Raw genomic sequence first — 25,578 nt, forward strand, 5'->3', positions numbered from 1 at the left:
CCAAATTCATTGATTAGCTCTAGTAGTTTTCTGGTAGCATTTTTACGATTCTCTACATATAGTATCGTGTCATCTGCGAAGAATGACGGCTTTACTTCCTCTTTTCCGATTGAATTCCTTTTATTTCTTTTTCTTCTCTGATTGCTGTAGCTAAAACTTCCAAAACAAAGCTGAATAATAGTGGTGAGAGTGGGCAACCTTGTCTTGTTCCTGATCTCAGTGGAAATGGTTTCAGTTTTTCACCATTGAGGACGATGTTGGCTGTGGGTTTGTCATATATGGCTTTTCTTATGTTGAGGTTGGTTCCCTCTATGCCTACTTTCTGGAGAGTTTTTATCATAAATGGGTGTTGAATTTTGTTAGCTTTTTCTGCGTCCATTGAGAATATCATATGGTTTTTATCCTTCAATTCATTAATATGGTATATCACAGTGATTGATTTGCATATACTGAAGAATCCTTGCATTCCTGGGGTAAATCCTACTTGATCATGGTGTATGATCCTTTTAATGTGCTGTTAGAATCTGTTTGCTAGTATTTTGTTGAGGATTTTTGCATCTATGTTCATCAGTGATATTGGCCTGTAGTTTTCGTTCTTTGTGACATCTTTGTCTGGTTTTGGTATCAGGGTGATGGTGGCCTCGTACAATGCGTTTGGGAGTGTTCCTCCCTCTACTATACTTTAGAAGAGTTTGAGAAGGATAGGTGTTACCTCGTATCTAAATGTTTGATAGAATTCGCCTGTGAAGCCATCTGGTCCTGGGCTTTTGTTTGTTGGAAGATTTTTAATCACAGTTTCCATTTCAGTGCTTGTAATTGGTCTGTTTATATTTTCTATTTCTTCCTGGTTCAGTCTCGGAAGGTTGTGCTTTTCTAAGAATTTGTCCATTTCTTTCAGGTTGTCCATTTTATTGGCATATAGTTGCTTGTAGTAATCTCTCATGATCCTTTGTATTTTTGCAGTGTCAGTTGTTACTTCTCCTTTTTCATTTCTAATTCTGTTGATTTGAGTCTTTTCCCTTTTTTTCTTGATGAGTCTCGCTAATGCTTTATCAATTTTGTTTATCTTCTCAAAAAAACCAGCTTTTATTTTAATTGAACTTTGATATTGTTTCCTTCATTTCTTTTTCATTTATTTCTGATCTGATCTTTATGATTTCTTTCCTTCTGCTAACTTTGGGGTTTTTTGGTTCTTGTTTCTCTAATTCCTTTAGGTGTAAGGTTAGGTTGTTTATTTGAGATGTTTCTTGTTTCTTGAGGTAGGATTACATTGCTATAAACTTCCCTCTTACAACTGCTTTTGCTGCATCCCATAGGTTTTGGGTCGTCGTGTTTTCATTGGCATTTGTTTCTAGATATATTTTGATTTCCTCTTTGATTTCTTCAGTGACCTCTTGGTTATTAAGTCGTGTATTATTTAGCCTCCATGTGTTTGTATGTTTAACAGATTGTTCCTGTAATTGATATCTAGTCTCATAGCATTGTGGTTGGAAAAGATACTTGATACGATTTCAGTTTTCTTAAACTTGCCAAGGCTTAATTTGTGATCCAAGATATGATCTATTCTGGAGAATGTTCCATGAGCACTTGAGAATAATGTGTATTCTGTTGTTTTTGGATGGAATATCCTATAAATATCAATTAAGTGCATCTTGTCTAATGTGTCATTTAAAGCTTGTGTTTCCTTATTTATTTTCATCTTGCATGATCTGTCCATTGATGAAAGTGGGGTGTTCAAGTCCCATACTATTATTGTGTTACCATCCATTTCTCCTTTTATGGCTGTTAGCATTTGCCTTATGTATTGAGGTCCTCCTATGTTGGGTGCATAAATATTTACAATTATTATATCTTCTTCTTGGATTGATCCCTTGATCGTTATGTAGTGTCCTTCTTTGTCTCTTGTAATAGTCTTTATTTTAAAGTCTGTTTTGTCTGATATGAGAATTGCTACTCCACCTTTCTTCTGATTTCCATTTGCATGGAATATCTTTTTACATCCCCTCACTTTCTGTCTGTATGTGTCCCTAGGTCTGAAGTGGGTCTCTGGTACACAGCATATATACGGGTCTTGTTTTTGTATCCATTCAGCCAGTCTATGTCTTTTGGTTGGAGCATTTAATCCATTTCCATTTAAGGTAATTATCGATATGTATGTTCCTATTACCATTTTCTTAATTGTTTTGGGTTTGTTATTGTAGGTCTTTTCCTTCTCTTGTGTTTCTTGGCTAGAGAAGTTCCTTTAGCATTTGTTGTAAAGCTGGTTTGGTTGTGCTGAATTCTCTTAGCTTTTGCTTATCTGTAAAGGTTTTAATTGCTCCATCAAATCTGAATGAGATCCTTGCTGGGTAGAATAATCTTGGTTGTAGGTTTCTCCCTTTCATCACTTTAAATATGTCCTGCCACTCCCTTCTGGCTTTCAAAGTTTCTGCTGAAAGATCAGCTGTTAACCTTATGGGGATTTCCTTGTATGTTATTTGTTGCTTTTTCCTTGCTGCTTTTAATGTTTGTTCTTTGTGTTTAATTTTTGGTAGTTTGATTAATATGTGTCTTGGTGTGTTTCTCTTTAGATTTATCCTGTATGGGACTCTCTGCACTTCCTGGACTTGATTAACTATTTCCTTTCCCATATGAGGTAAGTTTTCAACTATAATCTCTCAAATATTTTCTCAGACCCTTTCTTTTTCTCTTCTTCTTCTGGGACCCCTATAGTTCGAATGCTGGTGAGTTTAATGTTGTCCCAGAGGTCTCTGAGACTGTCCTCAATTCTTTTCATTCTTTTTTCTTTATTCTGCTCTGCAGTAGTTATTTCCACTATGTTATCTTCCAGGTCACTTATCCATTCTTCTGCCTCAGTTATTCTGCTACTGATTTCTTCTAGAGAATTTTAAATTTCATTTATTGTGTTGTTCATCACTGTTTGTTTGCTCTTTATTACTTCTGCGTCCTTGTTAAACGTTTCTTGTATTTTCTCCATTTTATTTCCAAGATTTTGGATCACGTTTACTATCATTATTCTGAATTCTTTTTCAGGTAGACTGCGTGTTTCCTCTTCATTTGTTTGGTCTTTTGGGTTTTTACCTTGCTCCTTCATCTGCTGTGTGTTTCTCTGTCTTCTCATTTTGCTTAACTTACTGTGTTTAGGGTCTCCTTTTCGCAAGCTCTAGTTAGTAGTTCCCATTGTTTTTGGTGTCTGCCCCCAGTGGCTAAGGTTTGTTCAGCAGGTTGTGTAGGCTTCCTGGTGGAGAGGACTAGTGCCTGTGTTCGGGTGGATGAGGCTGGATCTTGTCTTTCTGGTGGGCAGGTCCACATCTGGTGGTGTGTTTTGGGGTGTCTGTGACCTTATTATGATTTTAGGCAGCCTCTCTGCTAATGGATGGGGTTGTGTTTCTGTCTTGCTAGTTGTTTGGCATAGGGTGTCCAGCATTGTAGCTCGCTGGTCATTGAGTGGAGCTGGGTCTTGGTGTTGAGATGGAGATCTCTGGGAGATTTTTCACCATTTGATATTATGTGGAGCTGGGAGGTCTCTTGTGGACCATTGTCCTGAACTCAGCTCTCCCACCTCAGAGGCACAGGCCTGACGCCCGGCCAGAGCACCAAGACCCTGTCATCCCCATGGCTCAGAATAAAAGGGAGAAAAAAGAAAATAAGAAAAAAATTTAAAAATAGAATAAAGTTATTATAATAAAATATAATTATTAAAAATAAAAAAAGGAAAGAAGGAAGAGAGCAACCAAACCAAAAAACAAATCCACCAATGATAACAAGCACTAAAAACTATTCTAAAAAAAAAAAAAACGGACAGAACCCTAGGACAAATGGTAAAAGCAAAGCTATAACGACAAAATCACACACAGAAGCATACACATACACACTCACAAAAAGAGGAAATGGAAAAAAAAAATATATATATATATATATATATATCGTTGCTCCCAAAGTCCACCGCCTCAAGTTGGGATGATTCGTTGTCTATTCAGGTATTCCACAGATGCAGGGTTATGTATGTTGATAGTGGAGATTTAATCCGCTGCTTCTGAGGCTGATGGGAGAGATTTCCCTTTCTCCTCTTTGTTCGCACAGATCCTGGGGTTCAGCTTTGGATTTGGCCCCACCTTTGTGTGTAGGTTGCCTGAAGGCGTCTGTTCCCCACCCAGACAGGATGGGATTGAAGGAGCAGCTAATTAGGGTCTTTGGCTCACTCAGGCCAGGGGGAGAGAAGGGTATGGAGTGCGGGGCGAGCCTGCAGCGGCAGAGGCCAACGTGACATTACAACAGCCTGAGGCGCACTGTGTGTTCTCCCGGAGAAGTTGTCCCTGGATCACGGGAACCTGGCAGTGACGGGCTGCACAGGCTCCTGGGAGGGGAGGTGTGGAGAGTGACCTGTGCTTGCACACAGGCTTCTTGGTGGCAGCAGCAGCAGCCTTAGTGTCTCATGCCTGTCTTTGGGGTCCGCGGTGATAGCTGCAGCTTGCGCCCGTCTCTGGAGCTCGTTTATGTGATGCTCTGAATCCCCTCTCCTGGCGCACCCCAAAGCAATGGTCTCTTGCCTCTTAGGCAGGTCCAGACTTTCTTCAGGGCTCCCTCCTGGCTAGCTGTGGCGCACTAGCCCCTTCAGGCTATGTTCACGCTGCCAACCCCAGTCCTCTCCCTGCCTCCGACCAAAGCCCGAGCCTAAGCTCCCAGCCCCGCCCACCCCAGCGGGTGAGCAGACAAGCCTCTCGGGCTGGTGTGTGCCGGGTGCCCCGATCCTCCATGTGGGAGTCTTTCTGCTTTGCCCTCTGCACCCCTGTTGCTGTGCTCTCCTCCGCGGCTCCGAATCTTCCCCTCTCCGCCACCCGCAGTCTTCACCCGCGAAGGGGCTTCCTAGTGTGTGGAAACCTTTCCTCCTTCACAGTTCCCTCCCACTGGTGCAGAACCCGTCCCTGTTCTTTTGTCTCTGTTTTTTCTTTTGCCCTACCCAGGTACATGGGGCCTTTCTTGCCTTTTGGGAGGTCTGAGGTCTTCTGCCAGCGTTCAGTAGGTGTTCTATAGGAGTTGTTCCACGTGTAGATGTATTTCTGATGTATTTGTGGGGAGGAAGGTGATCTCTGCGTCTTACTCTTCCGCCATCTTGAAGCTCCTCCACATCTTCTTGATCCATTCATCCTTTGATGGATACTTAGGTGGTTTCCATATCCTGGCTATTGTGAATAATGCTGCAATAAACATGGGAGTACAGATATCTCTTCAATCTTCAATATCCTGTTCTCATTTCCTTTGGATATATACCCAGAAGGTAGAATTGCTGAATCATATGGTATTTCTATTTTTAATTTTTTGAGGAACCTCCATACTGTTTTCCATAGTGGCTGCAACAATTTACATTCCTACCAACGGTTCACAAGTGTTTCCTTTCCTCCACTTCCTAGCCAACACTTATCTCTTGTCTCTTTGATGATAGCCATTCTAATAGGTGTGAAGTGGTTTTGACTTACATTCCTCTAGTGATTACTGATACCTATTTTATTCCTAAACTGGCATACAATGAAGAAAACCCAAATGGCAATATTTAATCTATCTACTTTTTTATTAATTTATTTATTTTATTTATTTTTTTGGCTGTGTTGCATCTTCGTTGCTGCACGCAGGCTTTCTCTAGTTGCAGCAATGCTTTCATTGCAGTGTGCGGGCTTCTCATTGTGCTGGCTTCTCTTGTTGCAGAGCATGAGCTCTAGGCATGCAGGCTTCAGTAGTTGTGGCACATGGGCTCAGTAGTTGTGGTTTGTGGGCTGTAGAGCGTAGGCTCAGTAGTTGTGGTACACGGGCTTAGTTGCTCCATGGCATGTGGGATCTTCCTGGACCAAGGATTGAACCTATGTCCCCTGCATTGGCAGGCGGATTCTTAACTACTGTGCCACCAGGGAAGTCACTATCTATTCTTTTTTGAGCTATAAATCAGATAACTACTTATTGAAGATAAAATATAAAATCCTCAGTGATTTTTTGGAGGAACCAAAGATCTCAATTCTAATAATTACCACAAACTATTACTTGCCTCTTTGTTTTTAAGGAGTCTATAAGTTTTAAAAATTCAAGAGGTAGATATGGAAATAATTTTAAAATCACATCATCAACTTCAAAATCCAAAAACAATTTCTTATTTAAATATTAAAATATTAAACAATTTCACTTTTTGTAAACACTACAGTTTTTAGTATATGCTAATTTTTCTACATAGTAACCAAGAAGAGCAATAATTGTTCAAGTATACAGCAAATTACAACTTCTTAAGAAAGTCCTTCATTTAGTATCAGTATAAATTTAATTTATCAAGGTCCCTTTATAAGAGGAAATAATTTCATTAAGTTTTTTCTAATTATGGCATACATATATTTTTATTATATTAAAATGAGTCATTAACCATTATGTTATGGTAATTTTGCCATTTTAATGATTGCCTAACATTTCATATTGTGGATACTCCATAATAAATTTATCAAGTGCCTCATTGTTGAGCAGTTAATTTATTTCTAATTTTCAGCACTATAAATCAGACTGTGAAAAGAGTTCTCTTCTATACAAATATTTATGTGTATTTCTGATATTGTATCTATTTCACAAACATTTGTGTAACCCTTATTCTATGTCAGACAATATCCTTTATAAATGTTACAATATTTAACCTTAGTAGTGAAGTTGATTATCACTACGCTCATTTTACAGATTAAAAAACTGAGACACAGAAAGATGAATCAATTTGACAAGGTCACAGAACTAGCAAGGAACTGAACTAAAGTGAAAACTCAGGCACTCTGAACATTACCCTATGCTACCTGGTCTCTGAAGTATAAGTTCTAGAAGAAGAAATAACAGGCTAGAAGTATTAACATTTGAGGATTCTTGACATATTTTGCTAAATTCTTTCCAGAATGTGCTTATAAGTTTACACACCTACCGGCAGTGAAACACAGTGGAAATTTCTGTATAACTTCAGCAACAACAGATATTTTTCTTTTTCCATCTTGGGAAGAGATATATCTCATTGCCTTAATTTTAATTTATTTGAATACTATTGGGGTTACAAATTTTAAAATATGACTGTTAGCCATTTATTCCTTTAATTTTTTAAACTGCTCTTTGTCAATTTATTTCTGTGGTTCTTCATTCAACTATTCACTTAGTGTCTATTTTGTACCAGGCACAGTTGAAGTACTTGTGTGAACAAAATGGATAAAATCAATGTCCTCAAGGAACTTAAATTCTACATGGGAAGAGACAACCAATAAACAACAAACATAATAAATAAGTATGTAGTATACTACCTATAAGTCCTCTGAGGAAAAACAAAACAAACAAAACTTGAGCAAGGTCAGGGAGATCAGGAGTGGTAGGATTGCTATATTGAAAAAATGACATCTGAGCAAAATCTTGAAGAGAAAGTTAGGCTTCTAGGGAAGGCAATTTTCAGGCAGAGGAAACAGCCCGTGCAAAGGTTCTAAGAAAGATCCTGCCTGGTCTGTTCAAGGAACAGCAAGGAGGCCTGCAATGCTGGATCTAAAGAGCCAGTTCAGTGAAGGAAGAGCTGAGGTCAAAGAGGTATGGGATAGTGGATGTGTAGCCCCCGAGTCAGGTGGGATTTGTAAACCATCGTGAGGGCTTTGGCTTTTATTGAGACTGTGGTTGAATACTGGATATGTTTAGAAGGTAGGGGCAAAAGATTTTATGATTGGATGTGGAGTGTGACAGAAAAAGACGTCTATGCTGAACCCAGGTTTTTTGACTAAGGCAACTAAAAAGATGTTTCTCTGTGTTTTAACTGAGATGTGTCTTTCTGTATTTTTATAAAATGTATTAATATATAAATAATTTAAAGCCATTCTGTATCCCACACATTATAAGTTTTCTTATTTTGTTTTTGTTAATGTTTGTGACATACAGATTTTATTTTTTTAATTTGTATGGAGGCAAATTGATTAATATTTTCCATTTAGTTTCTCTGTCTTGGCTGTCATTATTCTGCATACATAAACATTTGCCTATGTTTTCTCCTTACTGTTTTATATTTAATATGTTACTATATCTATAACTAATTTTGAGTATGTTATAATTAAGACATTAAACTCTTTTTCAGTTGTCATTTATTGTTGTGTCATTACTTGAAAGGTTATTCACATGATCTACAAAATTACGTTTTGGAGTTTTCCTTTTACTCCCTTAAATGCATATATATTCTTCTGCCAGTATCAAATTTTTTAAATTATTGCTGTTTTGGAATTTGCTTTTCTGTTTCATAGTTAAAGTTATAAACACGACTCTCATTATTCAAATTTTCTTGGCTCATCTCAGTAATTTGTTATTCCAAGTTAATTAGGAAGAGCTAAGCCATCTCTTCTGGAGATTTTGATGGGAGTCCTGTTAAACTTACAGGTGAGTTTAATAAGAATTGCCATTGCTACAGCATTAAATCTTCCATTCCATGAAGAAGTTTTGAATACTTGCAGAATTCTATACTTATCACTCAATCTTAAAAATAAAATATATGAGTGGCTCAAAATGTTGCTCTCTTTTAGTTTCCTGGTTCTTAGTTCATTCTATCAATTTGAGATCTGTATCTTCTTCAGTTGAGGAGAGATTCCTTTCATCAGATCTGTAGTTACTTCTTCTGTTGTGTCTCCTCTTCAGCAATACTAGGTATCTACATTTTTTCATTTTAATTATTCCTCAGTCTTCTCTATTACCTTATTCTGTAGGTTATTAAAAATGAGTTTTCTACATTATAATTCTACTCTTTCTTGTTTTTAATGTTGACACTAAATTTGATGTTGACCTTAGTTTCTTAAGTCTCAGTTCCATTTAATCATGGTCAGTTGTTTGATCATCTTGCTCTTCACTTGTTCCTTCACGGATTACTGTTTCCTTAAATATTATTGAGAACACCAAGCAATTCTTTGTGAAATTTCCTGTAATAAATCTTTTAAAAAGTCAACCTTATTTCTAAATCTTGACTGTTGGATCTTTCTCATGTTGCTGATGCTGAATTAGGCACCATTTTGTTGTTGTGTTTTTCCTGTTCACCTCTGCTTGAACAATGAGAGATGAGTATCCAGCTCTGGCACTTGCCCATATATACATCATCCTTGGTTCCTTTTACTGTACAGATGTATGGAACTAAATTTCTCTTTCTCATAGTGAGCTCATGTGCTGTTTTATATACAAAGATTCTAGCTAATGCCTGGCCAAGACTTACAGCATATGCTTCTTCTAGACTGAGGAAGAAACTCTTTTGTTTCTCTTTCCAGTTATGATATACAGGGAGAAGACTATATTCCAGAACAATATAAATCCTTTACATTTAAGTGCCAGAAATAGAGCATGTAAAACTATAACAACTACACTTCTTTATTCATACTCAGCATCCTGAGGCTCAGACAGGTATTAATGCAGGAGACTAGTGGAATATGATAGTGCAAGTTATCTCTCCGTTACAATGACATTTCACTCATTGACTGTTTTTTTTAAATAAATTTATTTATTTATTTTTTATTTTTTGGCTGTGCTGGATCTTCGCTGCTGTGTGCGAGCTTTCTCTAGGTTGTGGCGAGCTGGGTCTACTCTTTGTTGTGGTGTGCAGGCTTCTCATTGTGGTGGCTTCTCTTGTTACGGAGCACGGGCTCTAGGCCCTCGGGCTTCAGTAGTTGCGGTGCTCGGGCTCAGTAGCTGTGGTGCATGGGCTTAGTTGCTCCGTGGTATGTGGGATCCTCCCGGACTGGGCTCGAACCCTGTGTCCCCTGCATTGGCAGGCAGACTCTTAACCACTGTGCCACCAGGGAAGTCCCCACTCATTGACTTTTGAATGACTAAATATTCTCATACCAAAAGTTTACAAAATAACATACTTCAAAGAATTTTCCCAGTTCTCCTTTGTTGAAGTAGACCTCATCTAAATGCATATGCTTACCACTTATTATTTTTATTCTCCAGAAATTCTTATTTACCATGTTCGACATTCACAAAAAGGTAATTGGGAAATCAAGTATATAAATACAGGAACATAAACAGAGATAAAGATAAAGTGTTGCAGTCAACCAAAGAAGAGAGATTTCTAGCAATCCAGAAACCCATTGAAATGACTGATAAAGTTCTAAGGCAGACATTTGTCTCACTTTTTTCATGTTTATTGTGTCTCATGAAATTATTGTGTTTTTTCTTTGCTTGGGTAATGTGATTCCAAAATAAATCTCATCTAAGCCAAAAAAAATTTTTGTATCTTTTAGATATTCCAACATTTATATAAAATACAATCTAAAATACAATAAACAGATATTCAAATACATGAATTTTTAAACCACTCCTTAGCAAAGCAATATTTTCAAGTTTAAAAGATAACATTGAAATCAAAATTTAGTTTTCTTACCTTTCTGGATATGTAAGTGATTTTAACTTGAGACGCTGAATAGTGTATCTGCATGTGGAACATTGCTGATTTGAGCTCTGAAAATATGCCAAACTAATGGCTGAAATATTTACAACATCATTTAAAAACTGAGCAAGAATCTTGAATTCTTGAAGTTTATAAAATAATCTGTTCTTCCTAAACAGAAAATTTCATATCTCATTATATTAGTAATTCAAAATGTAATACAACTTCAAAATCAATACAATCTTATAAACATTAGATAGAAATACCGATATTATAGGGAAAAGGCCAAACAATAAAATATGTGGTAAAGTATTAATTAAAATAATTTAAACAGTAATTAAAAACAAAATAAAATAATAATAATATATATATCCCCACACTCAAATAGTTTGGGAAAACTTTTCTGAGAAAAACTGGGACATCTTGTCTTTCTGACTTGGTATCTAGATTGTACATATTACTAAGATTAGAGAAGTCACATTTTACTTCTTTTTATAGGCCCCTGAACAACTATTGCCGTTCTTTGAATAGACGGAGCCCTCAGATAGTGATGCTTTGTTGTTCTGTGCCACTTTATCACTTCATGGGTCTGCCTGACTCCAAAGGAAACAGAAAAGGAGTATGAAGAGGAGAAAGGTAAGAAAGAGGAGGAGGAGGAAAGACAGGGAAGGGGGAAGGGATGGAGGATGGGTGGAAGGTACAAAGGAAAGAAGGAAGGAAGGGGATGAAGGAAGGAGAGAAGAGAAGGAAAGGGAAAGAAAAAGAAGAGGAAAAGAAACTGAAAAAAAAATCTGTTGAAATAATTTCTTCCTTTGAGGCAACAATGACTGACTTGAGCAAAGGCAACTATCACACATAGAATAGCTGAAAAGCAACTAGCGGGACACCCAGCACTTCTGCCATCTTATATTTGTCCCTGCTCTCTTCTACTTTTGATTCTCCCACAGCCTCTAGATCCAGAAAAGGTTGTTATCACTCCCCTCAAAACCCATCCCTCCTCCCTGCGGCAGAGTGACTACCTCCTCTTTCATAGAATATAATGTCATTGGTCATATCTCTAATTTCTGTCCAAGAGCTTATCTAGATTTCTCAGAGATACTTCAGAGTCAACATATCCAGATGGAAACATGTTGTCTTCCCCCCAAAACTCACATCTGCTCTACCGGTTCCAAATACCAACTGTGTGCTCCACCAAGCCTCTGCCCCCAGCTGAGCCCTGTCTGATGAGACCCAGACACATATACCCGCTGTTACTCACCATATCTACTTGGATATCTCAAGGATGCCTAAAGCTCACTAAGTTCAAATTTAATGACATCTTCCCCAACACTCAACTCTCACCAAAAAAGAAAAACAAAACCCCTAAAACAGGGGTCCCCAACCGCCGGGCTGCCGACCAGTGCTGGTCCATGACCTGTTAGGAACCGGGCCACACAGGAGGTGAGTGGCAGCCGAGTGAGTGAAGCTTCATCTGCCGCTCCCCATCGCTCGCATTACCACCTGAATCATCGCTAGCATTACCAGCTGAACTCCCCCCGTGCCCCCGCAGTCCTTGGAAAATGTGTTTTCCACAAAACCGGTCCCTGGTGCCCAAAAGGTTGGACACTGCTGCCCTAAAACTTAGAAATTTTCTTATAATTTTAAATGGCACCACTATCTATTGCCCAAGCCGGACAACTAGGCTTTGCCCTTGAGATCATCCTCTCTTTATTTTTTATTTTTTAATTAAAAAAATTTTTTTAGCATCTTTATTGTAGTATAGTTGCTTTACAATGTTGTGTTAGTTTCTGCTGTGTAACTAAGTGAATCAGCCATATGCATACATATATCTCCATATCCCCTCCCTCTTGCGTCTCCCTCCCACCCTCCCTATCTCACCCCTCTAGGTGGTCACAAAGCACCGAGCTGATCTTCCTGTGCTATGCGGGTGCTTCCCACTAGCTATCTATTTTACATTTGGTAGTGTATATATTGTCAATGCTACTGTCTCACTTCATCCCAGCTTACCCTTCCCCTACCCCGTGTCCTCAAGTCCATTCTCTATGTCTGTGTATTTATTTCTGTCCTGCTCCTAGGTTCATCAGAACCTTCTTTTTTTAGATTCCATATATATGTGTTAGCATATGGTATTTGTTTCTCTCTTTCTGACTTACTTCACTCTGTATGACAGACTCTAGGTCCATCTACCTCACCACAAATAACTCAATTTCGTTTCTTATTATGGCTGAGTAATATTCCATTGTATATATGTGCCACATCTTCTTTACCCATTCATCTGTCAATGGACATTTAGGTTGCTTCCATGTCCTGGCTGTTGTAAATAGTGCTGCAACGAATATTGTGGTACATGACTCTTTTTGACTTATGGTTTATTCAGGGTATATGCCCAGTAGTGGGATTGCTGGGTCATATGGTGGTTCTATTTATAGTTTTTAAAGGAACCTCCATACTGTTCTCCATAGTGGCTGTATCAATTTACATTCCCACCAACAATGCAAGAGGGTTCCCTTTTCTCACACCCTCTCCAGCATTTATTATTTGTAGAGTTTTTTATAATGGCTATTCTGACTGGTGTGAGGTGATACCTCATTGGAGTTTTGATTTGCATTTCTCTAATGATTATGAGCATCCTTTCATGTGTTTTTTGGCAATCTGTATATCTTCTTTGGAGAAATGCCCATTTAGGTCTCCTGCCCATTTTTGGATTGGGTTATTTGGTTTTTTGATACTGAGCTGAATGAGCTGCTTGTATATTTTGGACATGAATTTTTTGTCAGTTGCTTCATTTGCAAATATTTTCTCCCATTCTGAGGGTACTATTTTCGTCCTGTTTATGGTTTCCTTTGCTGTGCAAAAGCTTTGAAGTTTCATTAGGTCCCATTTGTTTATTTTTGTTTTCCATTTCTCTAGGAGGTGGGTCAAAAAGGATCTTGCTGTGATTTATGTCATAGAGTGTTCTGCCTATGATTTCCTCTAAGAGTTTTATAGTGTCTGGACTTACATTTAGGTCTTTAATCCATTTGGAGTTTATTTTTGTATATGGTGTTAGGGAGTGTTCTAATTTCACCCTTTTAAGCTGTCCAGTTTTCCCAGCACCACCCATTGAAGAGGCTGTCTTTTCTCCATTGTATATTCTTTCCTCCTTCATCAAAGATAAGGTGACCATAAGTGCGTGGGCTTATCTCTGAGCTTTCTATCCTGTTCCATTGATCTATATTTCTGTTTCTGTGCCAGTACCATACTGACTTGTTTACTGTAGCTTTGTAGTTTAGCCTGAAGTCAGGGAGCCTGCTTGCTCCAGCTCCATTTTTCTTTCTCAAGATTGCTTTGGCTATTTGGGGTCTTTTGTGTCTCCATACAGATTTTAAGATTTTTTTTTCTAGTTCTGTGAAAAATGCCATTGGTAGTTTGATAGGGATTGCATTGAATCTGTAGATTGCTTTGGGTAGTATAGTCATTTTCACAATGTTGATTCTTCTAATCCAAGAACGTGGTATATCTCTCCATCTATTTGTATCGTCTTTAATTTATTTCATCAGTGTCTTATAGTTTTCTGCATACAGGTCTTTTGTCACCTTACATAGGTTTATCTCTAGGTATTTTATTCTTTTTGTTGCAGTGGTAAATGGGAGTGTTTCCTTAACTTCTCTTTCAGATTTTTTGTCATTAGTGTAAGGAATGCAAGAGATTTCTGTGCATTGATTTTGTATCATGCTACTTTACCAAATTTATTGATTAGCTCTAGTAGTTTTCTGGTAGCATCTTTATGATTCTCTATGTATAGTATCATGTAATTTGCAAACAGTGACAGTTTTACTTCTTCTTTTCTGATTTGGATACCTTTTATTTCTTTTTCTTCTCTGATTGCTGTAGCTAAAACTTCCAAAACTATGTTGAATAACAGTGGTGAGAATGGGCAACTTATCTTGTTCCTGATCTTAGTGGAAATGGTTTCAGTTTTTCATCGAGAATGATGTTGACTGTGAGTTTGTCATATATGGCCTTTCTTATGTTGAAGTCGGTTCCCTCTGTGTCTACTTTCTGGAGAGTTTTTATCATAAATGAGTGTTAACTTTTGTCAGCTTTTTCTGCGTCTATTGAGATGATCATATGGTTTTTATCCTTCAATTCATTAATATGGTATATCAAAATGATTGATTTGCATATATTGAAGAATCCTTGCATTCCTGGTGTAAATCCTACTTTATCATGGTGTATGATCCTTTTAATGTGCTGTTGGATTCTGTTTGCTAGTATTTTGTTGAGGATTTTTGCATCTATGTTCATCAGTGATATTGGCCTGTGCTTTTCTTTTTTAATGACATCTTTGTCTGGTTTTGGTATCAGGGTGATGGTGGCCTCGTAGAACGAGTTTGGGAGTGTTCCTCCCTCTGCTCTACTTTAGAAGAGTTTGAGAAGGATAGGTGTTAGCTCGTATCTAAATGTTTGACAGAATTCGCCTGTGAAGCCAGCTGGTCCTGGGCTTTTGTTTTTTGGAAGGTTTTTAATCACAGTTTCTATTTCAGTGCTTGTGATTGGTCTGTTTATATTTTCTATTTCTTCCTGGTTCAGTCTCGGAAGGTTGTGCTTTTCTAAGAATTTGTCCATTTCTTCCAGGTTGTCCATTTTATTGGCATATAGTTGCTTGTAGTAATCTCTCGTGATCCTTTGTATTTTTGCAGTGTCAGTTGTTACTTCTCCTTTTTCATTTCTAATTCTGTGGATTTGAGTCTTCTCCCTTTTTTTCTTGATGAGTCTGGCTAATGGTTGATCAATTTTGTTTATCTTCTCAAAGAACCAGCTTTTAGGTTTATTTATCTTTGGTATTCTTTCCTTCATTTCTTTTTCATTTATTTCTGATCTGATCTTTATGATTTCTTTCCTTGTGCTAACTTTGGGGGTTTTGGTTCTTGTTTCTCTAATTGCTTTAGGTGTAAGTTTAGGTTGTTTATTTGAGATGTTTCTTGTTTCTTGAGGTAGGATTACATTGCTATAAACTTCCCTCTTACAACTGCTTTTGCTGCATCCCATAGGTTTTGGGTTGTCATGTTTTGTTATTTGTTTCTAGGTATTTTTTGATTTCCTCTTTGATTTCTTCCGTGATCTCTTGGTTGTTTAGTATAGCATATTGTTTAACCTCCATGTGTTTCTATTTTTTACATTTTTTTCCCTGTAATTGATATCTAGTCTCATAGCATTGTGGTTGGAAAAGATACTTGATACGGTTTCAATTTTCTTAAATTTACCAAGGCTTGATTTGTGATCCAAGATATGATCTATTCTGGAGAATGTTCCTTGAGCACTTGAGAATAATGTGTATTCTGTTGTTTTTGGATGGAATATCCTATAAATATCAATTAAGTGCATCTTGTCTAATGTGTCATTTAAAGCTTGTGTTTCCTTATTTATTTTCATCTTGCATGATCTGTCCATTGATGAAAGTGGGGTGTTCAAGTCCCATACTATTATTGTGTTACCATCCATTTCTCCTTTTATGGCTGTTAGCATTTGCCTTATGTATTGAGGTCCTCCTATGTTGGGTGCATAAATATTTACAATTGTTATATCTTCTTCTTGGATTGATCCCTTGATCGTTATGTAGTGTCCTTCTTTGTCTCTTGTAATAGTCTTTATTTTAAAGTCTGTTTTGTCTGATATGAGAATTGCTACTCCACCTTTCTTCTGATTTCCATTTGCATGGAATATCTTTTTACATCCCCTCACTTTCTGTCTGTATGTGTCCCTAGGTCTGAAGTGGGTCTCTGGTACACAGCATATATATGGGTCTTGTTTTTGTATCTATTCAGCCAGTGTATGTCTTTTGGTTGGAGCATTTAATCCATTTCCATTTAAGGTAATTATCGATATGTATGTTCCTATTACCATTTTCTTAATTGTTTTGGGTTTGTTATTGTAGGTCTTTTCCTTCTCTTGTGTTTCCTGCCTAGAGAAGTTCCTTTAGCATTTGTTGTAAAGCTGGTTTGAATTCTCTTAGCTTTTGCTTGTCTGTAAAGGTTTTAATTTCTCCATCGAATCTGAATGAGATCCTTGTTGGGTAGAGTAATCTTGGTTATAGGGTTTTCCCTTTCATCACTTTAAATATGTCCTGCCACTCCCTTCTGTCTGCTGAAAGATCAGGTGTTAACCTTCTGGGGATTCCCTAGTACGTTATTTGTTGCTTTCCCCTTGCTGCTTTTAAATATTTTCTTTGTATTTAAATTTTCGTAGTTTGATTAATATGTGCCTTGGCGTGTTTCTCCTTGGATTTATCCTGTATGGGACTCTCTGCACTTCCTGGACTTGATTGACTATTTCCTTTCCCATGTTAGGGAAATTTTTAACTATAATCCTTCAAATATTTTCTCAGATCCTTTCTTTTTCTCTTCTTTTCTGGGACCCCTGCAATTAGAATGTTGGTGAGTTTAATGTTGTCCCAGAGGTCTCTGAGACTGTCCTCAATTCTTTTCATTCTTTTTTTCTTTATTCTGCTCTGCAGTAGTTATTTCGACTATTTTATCTTCTAGGTCACTTATCCATTCTTCTGCCTTGGTTATTCTGCTATTGATTCCTTCTAGAGTATTTTTAATTTCATTTATTGTGCTGTTTATCATTGTTTGTTTGCTCTTTCATTCTTCTAGGTCCTTGTTAAACGTTTTTTGTATTTTCTCCATTCTATTTCCAAAATTTTGGATCATGTTTCCTATCATTACTCTGAATTCTTTTTCAGGTAGACTGCCTCTTTCCTCTTCATTTGTTTGGTCTCATGGGTTTTTACCTTGCTCCTTCATCTGCTGCATATTTCTCTGTCTTCCCATTTTGTTTAACTTACTGTTTTCGAGGTCTCCTTTTTGCAGGCTGCATGTTTGTAGTTCCCGTTGTTTTTGGTGTTTGCCCCCAATGGGTGAGGTTGGTTCAGTGGCTTTTGTAGGCTTCCTGGTAGAGGGGACAGCTTGTGTTCTGGTGGGTGAGGCTGGATCTTGTCTTTCTAGTGAGCAGGGCCATGTCTGTTGGTGTGTTTTGGGGTGTCTGTGAACTTACTATGATTTTAGGCAGGCTCTCTGCTAATGGGTGGGGTTGTGTTCTTGCCTTGCTAGTTGTTTGGCATGGGGCCTTCAGCACTGCAGCTTGCTGGTCGTTGGGTGGAGCTGGATCTTAGCATTGAGTCGGAGATCTCTGGGAGAGTTCTCACCAATTGATATTACGTGGGGCCGGGAGGTCTCTGGTGGCCCAATGTCCTGAACTCGGCTCTCCCACCTCAGAGGCTCAGGTCTGACACCAGGCTGGAGCACCAAGACCCTGTCAGCCACATGGCCAGGCACATGGACCCTGTCAGCCACATGGCCAGGCACATGGACCCTGTCAGCCACATGGTCAGGTACGTGGGGATTTTCTTGCCTTTGGGGAAGTCTGAGGTCTTCTGCCAGTGTTCAGTAGGTGTTCTGTAGGAGTTGTTCCACAGGTAGATGTATTTGTGGGGAGGAAGGTGATCTCCACGTCTTACTCCTCTGCCATCTTGAAGGTCCCCCCCATCCTCTCTTTAACTCCTACATCTAATCTATCCCATGTGCCTGCTGACTGTCTATGAAATATCCTGAATCTGCTTTGAATCCATCCTCATTCTCATTTTTCCATTTCCACTGTAAACACTTTATCTCAGGGCACCATTGTTCCTGGTCTTTATTCTTGCAACAGCATCCTGTCTTTTCCCTCTCCAATCCACTGTGGTTAAATGTTTTTCCAAAATAATAATCCAGTACTGGCTCCAACCAGACTGCCCCAGCGCAAACACTTCATTGGTTTTCACTTGCCAAGTGAATAAAATAGAAATCCTTGAACATGTCCTACAGGTTCTAATTCCTACAAAATATAAGTGTTTTCTACCTCTCTCATCATTCTCTTCCTTTCCCTGCCTCTGTTCTCAGACATAATAAACTTCCTTCAGCTCCCAAAATGGACTCTACTTTCTCCTGCTTCAGGAGTTTTGCCTTTGTTGCCCCCTCTGCCCAGAATGCAGCAGAGCGACTAACTCCTGCTCCTCCTTTTGGTCTCAACTGATATAAAAAGGCGTTAGAGAAAGTTTTAGTGACCCCACTAACTATTTCACATTCCCTATTCTGTGTTCCTGTACATACTATAATTTGCCTCAAGACATTTTTCACAGACAGATTTTTATTTACATATTTTTATAATTATTTATTTTATATCTCTCATTAGACTGTAAATTTAATGAGGGTAGGATCATGTCTGTTTTTCTCATCATAGTATATTCAGCACCTAGTACAGTGCCTAGCTCAGTATAGATATTCATTAAAAATTGTTTGAGGGCTTCCCTCGTGGCACAGTGGTTGAGAGTCTGCCTGCCGATGCAGGGGACATGGGTTCGTGCCCCAGTCCAGGAAGATCACACATGCCGCAGAGCAGCTGGGCCCGTGAGCCATGGCCACTGAGCCTGCGCGTCCGGAGCCTGTGCTCCATAGTGGGAGAGGCCACAGCAGTGGGAGGCCCATGTACCGCAAAAAAAAAAAAAAAAAAAAAAATTGTTTTGAAAACAGGAATGATGAACATCATCATTTTATTTGTATTATGTATTTGCAAACTGCTTACTAGACAAAAATTATGAAAGGACAGAAATCTATAATTCTCCCTAAATTTTGTCCTTAATTTCTAGTACAGTTCAAGAAATTTTATTGAATGATTAAATTGGCTCCTCTCCATGTATCTCCTAGCTCAGTAAATGGCACCATAATTCAAATAGTCACCAAGCTTAAAACTCAAAGTCACTCCAGATTGGGTTTTTTCCCTTCACTTTCACATGTTTAATTAATCACAAAAACAAATCTACTCTAAATCCTAAAAACCCACTTCCACTGACTCTATCCAAGCCTCCATTATCTTTCCTATAAATTATTACAATAGCAACCACTCTGCACTTGTTCCACACTAATCTCCCCATTACTCATCCATCTGGGGAGTCATTCTACCCTGAATACACAATATTGACACTCTCTGTTTAAAATCCTATATTGCCATATTAATATATTTGGCATCCTATTATGATGTGTAAGTGATTTTTAGTGACACAGAAAAAATGATCACACTATAGCATTCAGTATAAAAATCAGAATGCAGAACACATGTGCAAAATGATCCTAATTTTGCTAAGTAAAAAAATAATGTATGCATGTTCAGGGGCATGTAGAAGAAAAAGAAAGAGGAGGAAAAGGAAGAGATGAAGGTGGAAGAGAAGGAGAAGGAAGAGGAGGGGGAGGAAGAAAAAGAGGAATGTTTATAAACCAAATAGTAAATGTGAATATCCCTGGACAATGTAATTATAGATTATTCTCACTTTCTACTGTATAACACATTTTCTACAGCAAAAAAAATTCCTTTTCTAATTTTTAAAAGGGAAATAAAAGATCATTTAAAAGTCTCTGATTGGGCTTCCCTGGTGGCACAGTGGTTGGGAGTCCGCCTGCCTATGCAGGGGACACAGGTTCGTGCCCCAGTCGGGAGGATCCCACATGCCGCGGAGTGGCTGGGCCCGTGAGCCATGGCTGCTGAGTCTGTGCGTCCGGAGCCTGTGCTCCGCAACGGGAGAGGCCGCGGTGGTGAGAGGCCCGCGTACCAGAAAAAAAAAAAAAAAAGTCTCTGACTTCCCTGGCATCTAAAAGGGTTAAAATCCTAAAGCATGTATAAATTTATGAGCAAAGAATTATTAATAGAAAAACAAGAAGCCATTGGCCAGGCTTAGATGGGTAGATTTACCATGCATATGGGTTTTATATTTTACATTGTTCATGAAAAATGCAATAATCAAGTGTTTGAATAAAAATGCATCAGTATTTCATGGTGTTCTGCATAGAACATGATTCTTGTAAAGGAAAGCAAGACTCACAGTTTGCCTTCTGAACAAGTTTGAAACAACTGCTCTAGGACTGCAATCTGTGCTATTAATGAACTCACGTACTTACCTATCCATGCCTTTGAAAGCACCATCTCCCATTCCCTGACTGCAATACCACCCTTTCAAATGCTTCCTTGCTTCCTCCTCTGTACTCCCATAGCACATAAGTGTTCTGCTACTATAAAACTTATTACTCAGAGCTGTAATTATGCATTAGTCTCCTCCAGGATTCTGTGACCTCCTTGAGCACGGTAACATTGCTATTTCAGTTTGGATCACCATGTGTCTGATCACCATGTGTCTGATAAGAATAAGTGATGAATCATACGTATATGTGTGCATGGGTATATACATATATACACAATTCTAAGCAATTTAAAGTAATAAAATATTATGGGGTGATATTATTAGTTATTACAATGCATTCTATCAGTGTTCAAAATTAGGTGGAAAGTTTCTTCTCTTCTTCTAACTCTTGTAGTAGCTAGATGTATCACATGAACAAGTTATTTAGTTTCTTTCATATTCGGCATCTCCCTGCATAGAATAAATTAATTAGAATATGACACCAGAGATCCATTTAATATTTAACAGTTTAAGACTCACTGCATAGAAAATTTATACTATTTAGATTATCCTCCAAAAGCTCAAGAAAACATATTTTACAAAACAAAAAGATACTAAATTCTACTTACTCATAGAGCCTTGGCTCTTCAACCATTCCAAGTTGGTTTAATAATTTAAATGTAATACAGCCATCCTTCATTGTTTTATCCAGAACAATTATACTGAGAACAAAATAATAGGCTACAAAACAAAAATATGGAATGCAATTCATGTTATTTTTTAACTTTGGTTTGGTGGAGATATGCATGTAAATATATATTTATGTAATCTAGACATATATATCTGCAAATAACATTGAGAGGCACTCATTTGGTACATATGTAATATATTTTACCTATTGTTAATCTTTTTTTAACATTTATTTATTCGGCTGTGCCGGGTCTTGGTTGTGGCATGTGGCCTGCAGGATCTTTAGTTGTGGTATGCGAACTCTTAGTTGAGAACTCTTAGTTCCTTGACCAGGGATCAAACCAGGCCCCCTGCATTGGGAGCACGTAGTCTTAGCCACTGGACTACCAGGGAAATTCCCTCTTGTTAATTTTTAACTGGTCTTGAAAATGAGGAATAAAAGCTTGCCAGACAGTCATGGGTATGGTGAAAAGTTGGTCAAATAATTAGTAAATACTAACTTGTCTGCAAATCGAAAAATATCAGAATTTAGGTCAATTAAACAATTTTTCTCTATCAATAGCACATCTAAGGTAAATATGATAAGGTTCCTTAATTATCTGATTAATAGTCCTAGCTAAATTTGCTTGACAAATATAATTCCCAATTTCACTGGTTGTTTTGGAATGACTGTAAAATTAGACAGTCCTATACAGAGTGAGCTCATAGTAGTTCTTTTTCAAAATTCCCGTACAAAAAAATTGATATATCTTTCAGAGGCAAAGATGCTGAACTCATCCCTATACCCAATATTGTCTGGTGTACACAGAAATTTCTTACTCTCCGTGAATTTTCCCAGTATTGTGCAAAACTCTTGGAAGACAATGTATATAAACAGAACATGGGATAGATTAACTTTTCTTGTGAAATACATATGTACTAAAATTGTGCATGCTAGCCATTAAATGTTGCTACTCAACAGCCCAGAGTAACTTCTTGCCTATGCCAGATGCTTAGTACTACCTCAAATAAGGTAATGGATTTATAATTGACCCTCATCAATTGCTAACACAAAAGACATAAAGGAACACTTCTTACTTTGAAGTGACTGCCCAGCTTTAGATAAAATACTTTGGTCCCCTCACCCAAAAAAGTGGGTGCTCATACTTGCTCAGATGATTCCTGGCAGTATGATATATTGAGATGTTACATAATAAGCCTGCCTCCTGCTACAAGTGTATAGAAATTCTGGGTGTAAATCGAAAACACGACCAAGCTCAGATGAAGGAAGAGAAAATATCAGGAGACAGCAATGAAGAGAAATTAAAGGCAAGGCTTAAGAAGAACTGAAGCCCTGGATCTGCGTGGGACTTGAGAACTGGGTGTAGCATGGAGACAAAGGATGAAGTGTCAATTTCCATGGTACAGCAGGAGACAACACTAAGTGATGGAGCTACAGTGAAAAACATTGCACAGTCAGGGACCTTAGCTCTCTGCTTTGTCATTGAAAGAGAAACTTGAAAAATTCTTCCTACTGGTTGTGTATGGGTCTTAAGTGAAAAAATAAATTCCTTAAGACTAAATAAAACTCCAGGTTACACAGAATTTAAATTTACAAGTCCCCATTGGTTAAGGACCTCCAAAAATTTACATGAAAAATCCTCTAGTATTATGGTACCTAAATTCTGGAAAAAACAAAATCCAACTTGTTCTGAAGGGAGAATTTTGAAGAAGAGCAGACTGATGAGAGTTTTCTGTTAAAATGTGACATGAATCTTTATTTTGAAATAACACAAATATTTTTTTCTTTAATAGAGACTTGAACTGACCACTGAGACTAGAAAATAACAACAAATCAAGCATAAATTAATAGATGGATAAATAAATACATATATACATACATAAGTTTAACCAGAAGAAAAATATAGATTATCTGCAGGGGACAATTAGACTGCTAATAAATGATAAGAAAATTATCTTAAAATGAGAGAATTAATATCTTCAAAGTACTCAATGAAAAAATTCTCAATGTAGAATTCTATTCCGGACTAAATTTACGTTCCAGAGTAAGAAAAAGATAAGGACATTTTCAAGGAAACAAACAAACAAACTGAGAAACATTACTTAGTGAAAAGTCATTAAGGATCTATTTTAGCAAGATAGAAATTAAGTCCCAAAGGAAGGAGTTGGGAAGGGAGGAAAGGACAAGATAAAATGTAGAAAACTGAAATTGGTAAATATAAGTGAGCATTTGATTAATGATAATATTCATAATAATTGTTTATTGTTAAATAAGTGAAATAAAATACTACTGAATATAATATTGAGGATAGAAAAGAAGACACAAGGTTCAAAGGCTCTATGAGACAAATTGTTGTTGTGATAAAATCTGATAAAATAGTCTGTGAGGCAAAAAATAATGCATTTTTATTTATGAAGCACAAAAAAAGAGCAAAGTAAAGCAAATCACCAGGAAAATATGATAATCCTGAAGCTTTATGTAGCTAAAACTCACAGTCTCAGAATACATAAAGCCAAAACCTAAACAACATAACTCCTGCTAAAATAGAAGATTTAAACAGGACTCAAATTGTCACATAGAGAAAATGTCTAAGATGTGATTGAAAATTACCCATTATACCAAGAACAAAGAAAATCACAACTCTGGTGAGAAAAGACAATCAACTAATGCCAGCACTGAAATGAATCAGAGGCTGGGATTATCTGACAAGGATTTTAAAGGAACTGTCATAAAAATCCTTCAAAGTCAGAGTCTCTTGAAAAAAAATGAAGGAATAGCAAAATCTCAGCCAAGAAATAGAAGCTATAAAAGAAAATAAAAGTAGACATTACATAAATGACAAATACCATAATGGATACAGAACTCACTGGACAGCCTCAATAGCAGAGTGGAAATGAAAGAGGATAGAAATCAGTGAACTGGAGAACAGATCGAGCTGCCTGAAACTCCACCTGAAAACAGACTGAGAAAAAAAATGGACAGAATCTCAGGGACCTGTGGGAGTATAACAAAAGAATTATAATTAAGCTTCAGAAAACTAGAAACAAAGAAAAATCTCTTGAAAGCAGCCAAAGAGAAATGATGTGTTATCTACAGGAGAACACCAAATTGAGTTACAATGGATTTCTCATGTGAAACCACAGAAGCCAAAAGGAAGAGACACGGCATTTTTCAAGTGCTAAAAGAAGGAACTCAACTCTAAATCTTATACCCAGAAAAACTATCCTTTGAGAATAAAGGAGAAATAAAGACATTCTCAGACAAAGAAAAACTTAAAGGATTTCTCTTTAACAGACCCATTCTTAAATATTGTAAGAAGGAACACAGAGGAATTGATGAAATAAATAATCTTGGAGTATCAGAAACAAAAAGGTAATAATGGGAAGAGATGAAATATGGGTACGTACAATAAATTATCCTTATCCTTGTGAATTTATACATCATATTTGATACTTGAAGTAAAAATTATCACATGATCCGATACTCAAGACAATGATATATAAAAGCGGAGAATGTAAAATAACCTAAATGGAAGTGAAGTTCCCACATTTCACTTGACATGGTAAATGTTGATACCAGTAAACTGTGAAAAATCACATATGCATATTATAATTGTGGTAGACCTCCCCAAATATGTCCGTGCCCTAATCTCTGGAACCTGTGAATATGTTACTTGAAATGGCAAAGGATAATTAAGATCTCAAATGGAATTAAGATTGCTAATCAGCTGCCCTTAAAATAGAGAGATTATCTTGAATTATCCAAGTGGGCCCAATGCAGTCCCAAAGATTGTAATCACAAACCCTTAAAGGTAGAAGAGGAAGACAGAAGAAGAGAATCAGAAAAAGAGATGTGATACAGAAGAAAGGTCAAATTGATTATTTCTTCTTTATTCTTCTTGGCAATGATTATTTTAGATATTCTAGGGTATGTACTTTTCAATATAAATTTAAAACAAGGTTGTCTATGTTTAAAGGAACAAACAGAACTATAAAACTGTTAGAAAAAAATTGGGGGTGAAAATCTTCAGGACCTAGGGCTCAGCAAAGAATTCTTAGATACCGAAAGCATAGTCCATGAAAGGAAAACATGATAAATTAGACCTCATCAAAAGTAAACACTTTTGCCCTTGTGAAAGCCCTTGTGAAGAAGATGAAAAGACAGTCAAGTTTCAGACTGGGAAAAAATAATTGCAAACCAAATCTTCAACAAGGAAACAAGGACTACTATCAAAAATATATAAAGAATCCTCAAAACTCAATAGTTAAAAAAACTCCAATTGGAAAATGAGCAAAAGACACACTTCACCAAAGAGGATATACAGAGAAGATACACAAACTCATAAGCCATTAAGGCAACAAAGATTAATACCTCAACAAGGCATCACTATATACCTATCAGGAAGGATATTTTTTTTAAATAATGACAACACCAAATGCTAGTAAGAAGTCATTCATTATATCACTCATACTTTGCTGCAGGTAATGTAAAATGGTCAGCCACACTGAAAAACAC

The 25,578-nt window shown here is 37.3% G+C and overlaps 1 protein-coding gene across 2 annotated transcripts in view; it reads right to left on the reverse strand.

Annotated features, from left to right (window-relative positions):
* Nucleotides 1–25,578, reverse strand: part of LIPI (lipase I) — a 63,979-nt gene that overhangs the window by 17,426 nt on the left and 20,975 nt on the right. For both annotated transcript variants that reach the window (XM_049710557.1, XM_049710556.1), the window contains exons 7-8: nt 21,002–21,113; nt 10,397–10,573 (exon numbers count right to left, since the gene is read on the reverse strand). In XM_049710557.1, coding sequence (XP_049566514.1) covers nt 10,397–10,573; nt 21,002–21,113 — 289 coding nt within the window. The remainder of the gene's footprint in view (nt 1–10,396; nt 10,574–21,001; nt 21,114–25,578) is intronic.

This window comes from Orcinus orca, chromosome 5 (assembly GCF_937001465.1).
Source record: "Orcinus orca chromosome 5, mOrcOrc1.1, whole genome shotgun sequence".
In the NCBI taxonomy this organism is placed as follows: Eukaryota; Metazoa; Chordata; class Mammalia; order Artiodactyla; family Delphinidae; genus Orcinus; species Orcinus orca.